The sequence below is a fragment of the Salarias fasciatus genome, chromosome 3 (assembly GCF_902148845.1).
Source record: "Salarias fasciatus chromosome 3, fSalaFa1.1, whole genome shotgun sequence".
NCBI classification, from domain to species: Eukaryota; Metazoa; Chordata; class Actinopteri; order Blenniiformes; family Blenniidae; genus Salarias; species Salarias fasciatus.
The window spans coordinates 9,106,713-9,112,552 of NC_043747.1; the positions used below are offsets into that span (position 1 = coordinate 9,106,713).

A 5,840-nucleotide genomic window follows, 5' to 3' on the forward strand; every position below is an offset into this window, starting at 1 on the left:
GTAGCTATGTGTTAGCGCTATGATGCTAAGTTGCTACATGCTACTTTTTGCATAAGGAGGGGGCGGTCCTCTGTAGAGAGCAGGGGAGGAGGGGGTGTGGGTCACGCATGTGCAGCACTTCAAAAAGGACTAACTGTCACTGGATTTCTCTCTCCATGGAAAATCCTCCATACAACCTTTAATAAGTAACTGCAACAGCCATTCTGATTATTGTTTTGCTTTTATTTGTCTAAACCATTTTGAATACACGCTTTCAAGCTTCTAGATGATTTTGAAATTTTATTTATTTTTTGTATTCCTTCACAGCTTTTCTACAAATGCTTCAGAACAAAATTCAAATGATTTGCTTTATGAATAGTCTTGTTTTATTGGGGATTTCTGCATTCATGACAATAAAGTGGGAAAGTCTCAAGCATTTTTGAACTGTGTAAATATTGACCTGAACTACGTAATATTTTCAGAAGTTGTATGTGTGATTTTCCTATCTTAAAAGTGCATTAAGGAGTTTTACAACCTTAAAAATACTTATTTTCCACCATAAATATGTTCCACATTTTTAATGATGTGTACAATGTGCCCTGACATATTCATTACAAGCACCTCTAACAGCGCTAAATTGTCACTTGAAAGTTGCAATGCCGGTCCGGCTCCAGCATTTTTTGGGGGAGAATTTGAAAGGAATGACGTAATGCGCGCTCGGCTGGATAGGTTTCATTTTGTCCGCCATTACTCCGCCAGATGCTTAGTGAGCAACAACTGAGCAGGATCTTCCAGAAAGTAAGAAAAGACTGGCTTCTAGCACTGCCACAGCTCCAGCACAGACTCCACCAGGCAGAAGAAACTTAAATCTTACTTGAGCGCTACTAAACGAGCGAAGACGGAGTCCCCCTCTTCCGTGCACGCTTGCCACAGGGACGAGTTTTTCACTAAGCTGCATTACCCCCAAGGCCAGCAGGGGGCGCTGTTGCGCATAAAACGTGCAAACTCCTTAAGGCAGATGATGTTGTCCTGTTGGCTCCGTCAACCCAGACTTACAGCATGCACTGGGGCAGTTTGCAGCCGAGTGTGAAGCGACAGGGATGAGGATCAGCACCTCCAAATCCAAGGCCATGGTCCTCGACCGGAACAAGGTGGCTTGTCCTCTCCAGGTTGGTGGAGACACTCTGGCCCAAGTGGAGGAGTTTAAGTATCTTGGGGTCTTGTTCACGAGTGAGGGACGGATGGAGCGTGAGATTGACAGGCGGATCGGTGCAGCAGCTGCAGTGATGCGGTCTGTTGTGGTAAAGAAGGAGCTGAGCCGAAAGGCGAAGCTCTCGATTTACCGGTCAATCTACGTTCCCACCCTCACCTATGGTCATGAGCTTTGGGTCAAGACCAAAAAGACAAGATCCCGGATACAAGCGGCTGAAATGAGCTTCCTCCGTAGGGTGGCTGGGCGCTCCCTTAGAGATAGGGTGAGGAGCTCAGTCACCACGGAGGAGCTCGGAGTAGAGCCGCTACTCCTCCACATCAAGAGGAGCCAGCTGAGGTGGCTCGGGCATCTTGTTAGGATGCCTCCTGGACGCCTCCCTGGGGAGGTGTTCTGGGCATGTTCTGCTGGGAAGAGACCTCGAGGAAGACCTAGGACACGCTGGAGAGACTACTATGTCTCTCGGCTGGCCTGGGAACGCCTTGGGATCCTCCCGGAAGAGCTGGAGGAAGTGTCTGGGGACAGGGAAGTCTGGGCATCTCTGCTGAGACTGCTGGCCCCGCAACCCGGCCCCGGATAAGCAGTGGAAAATGGATGGATGGATGGAACATGAGTTAAGAAAATCAATCATGAAGTCATTCTCGATAAAAAAGGAGCACATTCTAACAAAACCGGTGAAAATATGAAATGTGCTTGTAATCCCTTTCTCAAAGTACATTCAATAATAAACACTTCTCAACATAACAAGCTATCATCTTTCATTCTTGGTATAACTTGAACTATGATTATATCATGATAAAAAAAATGTACTTTTCCTCTTTCTATCCCTCGCCTTTACCCAGAGCTGACATTTCTTAGGTCAAATTGTAAGCAACCCATAAACTTCACTGATAATAGATATCATGATGACGGCCTGCCATGATTAAGACGTGCTCCATCAGCAGCTAAATGACTGAGCTGGAAGGTTAGAGCACTGAGAGGGACAGCAGATCACTTCTGGCATGAGTTTTAAGTTACATTCTCCTCCTGAAGCAACCTGAATAGGTGGGGGTTCAATGCTTCCCTCAGGGACTCTCAGTGGTGAGATTTAAACTAGAAAATGGTTCAGTGTGTCTAAGAAGTTATGAAATAAAGATTCATTGACAAATACAGGTCAACAGTTGAACAAAACAACTGCAATGATCAGAATCATGAACTGAAAAAAGTACAGAGAACAATGCATTAAACTGGGAGGTTTATTGGATGTTCATACATTTCATGAGCTTTTGGAGAACTACACAAAAAAGTGACACCTGGTGTGCCAAAAAGAAAACAATTGTGTAGAAGATGTACATCATAAACAATAAAATGTGAATGCATTTCATCTTAAGGGAGTTTACTTTCAATAAGCTAATTCTAAAGAGATGACAAACACGAGAGGACAACACATCAAGGAGCTCAGCTCGATTAATTTACCATCACTATGTTTTAGATGAAACATAAAATGTACATTCATTAGCTACACATTCAAGAATAAGTTTAACTGCATCAGCTTTGAATATTACTGCTGAATGTGAATTAAAAAAAAAACAGACCACAAATCGACATTTGCCCCCATTTTTATCCATTTTAATTAAGATACAGTTTAGTGAAATTTTCATACATTTTAAAGATGTTTAGGATGTTTGAGCAAAAGCTGAATAAGATCAATACAGCAGAAGCATACAGAGGAAAGTTTGTCTTCATTATTTGTTACGCCATTTAGGTATAGAAGTCTGTCTCGGGGCCACGCCGCTGGAGCACGGCTCATAATGTCTACTTGTTTTCAAACACTCTTTGGTGATCTTCAGACACACAAAGCAGAACTCCACCGTACACCGGGGACAGACGAGGTTTTTACACTTTTTTGAGCTGTGCTCCAGCAGCCGGCCACAGGTGGGACAGGCTCGGATGGACGGACACCCACTGACACCTTCCAGAGACTCAAAGACGATTTCTTTGCAGGTTCTGAGTGTGTCTAGTGCCACGCAGGTGCAGCCCTCATTATCACAGCGGTCTGACCGTGGTCGAGATCCCTTCCACTCCCTCAGACACTGCCAGCAGAATTCATAACGCTGATATTTTGTGATTGAGCACATGCGGCACACAACACACAGATTAGATTCATCCTTTCTTGCCACTGAAGAGTTGCATTGAGGGCACTGTCACAGGAAAGCAGATGGACAATAAAGAGGTTTTTTTATTAGAATGGAGAGCAAATGTTTATGCTGCAATTTTGATTTAGTGAAATACAAACCGTTTTGCACTCCAATCCATCCTTGGCAGCGTTAAAGGCCATGGTTTTCTCAAACTCCTCCCTTTCTTCCAGGGTCAGAAGAGCCATTTTACGAACTTCCACATAGGGCCACTTGGCACCACAGGTGCCACATGAAAACGAGCTGCTGCCCTTTAATGAACATTGAGACAAAAACTTCAGAATTAATGTAAAATTATTAACTATTCCCAAGACTCAGCAATGACAGCTATTCTTTAAGACAATAAACAAAGAATGCTAAAAGTAATCCAAAGTATTTATAAGACTTAACTTTACTTGAGTAATCCAAGGGATTACAGTATCTTTACAGATTACATTTTTGACTTTGACTCAATCAGTAATCTGTAGGGGAATACATTTTAAAAGTAACCCTCCCAACACTGGTGATAAAACAAACTCCAAATGCAGCACAGCTGTGACTGATTATTGATTAAAGAGCACAATTTGAACACAGAATGAACTCCCAAAACACAATATAAACATAACTTAAGTGTTGCAAGTGGCAGCAGTGATTCAAAACACGGTCACATACAATTACTATTGTGGTCCCGCTATAAAGGTTTTTGCTTTGTTTTAAATCAACTTACCTCATTCAACAAACGACGACACCAGTTGGTGAGGGATGAAGGGGTGACACCGTGTCCACAGGACATCTTTGCCTTAAGAGACTTGAACTCTTCATAACAATCTGACGGCAGCGATCACAAAAATGAAATACCATTAATACAGTAAGATATAATCTACCTGTAACTGGCGCTCTAGATGAACAGCAACTCACAGTCTAGATCGTCAACGTCCACAAAAACCAGCGTGGAGTCCTTTGGATCGTAGCATTTCTCTGCTTTTTCATCCACAAAAACCAGCGTGGAGTCCTTGGGATCGTAGCATTTCTCTGCTTTGTTTCCCATCTCGTTAGATTTCTGTGTGAGTGAAGAAGACAAGCAGCCCTGGGCAAGTCAGACTTTACAAGAGGAAGTCTCTGTCTCTCTCTCTCTCTCTCTCTCTCTCTCTCTCTCTCTCTCTCTCTCTCTCTCTCTCTCTCTCTCTCTCTCTCTCTCTCTCTCTCTCTCTCTCTCTCTCTCTCTCTCTCTCTCTCTCTCTCTCTCTCTCTCTCTCTCTCTCTCTCTCTCTCTCTCTCTCTCTCTCTCTCTCTCTCTCTCTCTCTCTCTCTCTCTCTCTCTCTCTCTCTCTCTCTCTCTCTCTCTCTCTCTCTCTCTCTCTCTCTCTCTCTCTCTCTCTCTCTCTCTCTCTCTCTCTCTCTCTCTCTCTCTCTCTCTCTCTCTCTCTCTCTCTCTCTCTCTCGTCGGTTTCGATTCAGCAGCACAGTTGCTAAACGCGGGAACCACGTGATTTTCTGGCACCAGCAGTGTAAACAATAAACCACTAAGATCCACCCACGTCTGCAACGTGCATGGAGATAAAACTGTGACAGTGTTGTTGTCATTGAAGAACAGGGTTGGGAGAGTTACTTTTAAATTGTAATCCGGTACAATTACAAGTTACTTGTCAAAAAATGTAATCAGTAACTTACTCTAATTACTTCAGTTAAGAAGTAATCTACCAGATTACTTTTAGTTAATTTTTGATTACTTCACCAGCAAACATAGAAAATAAATCTGCTGAACTCTGTGTGTTCAGCCCAGGCGCCAACCTCCACTCATAAAACATGAAGGTAATGCAGAAGCGCAAAAAGCTGTAATTCCAGAGAGATTCCAGCAGGGGGCGATGATGCTGGTTTCAAAAAGAGCCCCGGTCTCATTGGAACCCATTCAAAAATGTTGATTTTCAGAGTGCAAATAAACATATAAAGCGCACGGTTTCAGGACATATTTTAGTCTCTATCACTAGTTTCATCACTCGGTTTCAAATATTCAATGGGGCCTGGGTGTGGGGTTCGGTCTTCCCTTGCCTTCCGGAGGGGTCTCCCACAGGACATGACGGTTGGATGACGTGGGAATGTGAGTGTGTTTAGGGTAGGGTTGACTCTGTGTGTGTGTGTGTGTGGTGTGTGTGTGTGTGTGTGTGTGTGTGTGTGTGTGTGTGTGTGTGTGTGTGTACATGCTTGCTAGCGGGTGTATGTGAGTGTGTCAGAATGTGAGTGGGTTTGGTTTAGGGATGAGTGGTTGTGTGTGTGTGTGTGTGTGTGTGTGTGTGTGCGTGTGTGTGTGCGTGTGCGTGTGCGTGTGTGTGTCAGTGTGAGTGAGTGTGTGTGAGTGTTGGGTTGGGGCAGGGGGGGAGTGAGGTGGGAGAGGACAGGGTGGGAGGGGTGGGTCAGGGGGTGGACGGGGGGGGGGGGGGGGGGGGGGGGGGGGGGGAGGTTGATGCCCTGGATCTCGGGGTGCGTGGCCGGTGCGCCTG

The 5,840-nt window shown here is 44.6% G+C and overlaps 1 protein-coding gene across 1 annotated transcript; it reads right to left on the reverse strand.

The window, feature by feature from the left end:
• Positions 1–2,412: 2,412 nt before the first annotated feature.
• LOC115383738 (putative E3 ubiquitin-protein ligase ARI6) lies at positions 2,413–4,461 on the reverse strand. The gene is made up of 4 exons (XM_030085918.1): positions 4,261–4,461; positions 4,070–4,170; positions 3,465–3,614; positions 2,413–3,369 (listed from the first exon to the last, which is right to left on the reverse strand). Exons 1-4 carry the CDS (start codon positions 4,388–4,390, stop codon positions 2,914–2,916), a joined length of 837 nt encoding a protein of 278 aa, XP_029941778.1. The 5' UTR covers positions 4,391–4,461; the 3' UTR covers positions 2,413–2,913.
• Positions 4,462–5,840: the final 1,379 nt, after the last annotated feature.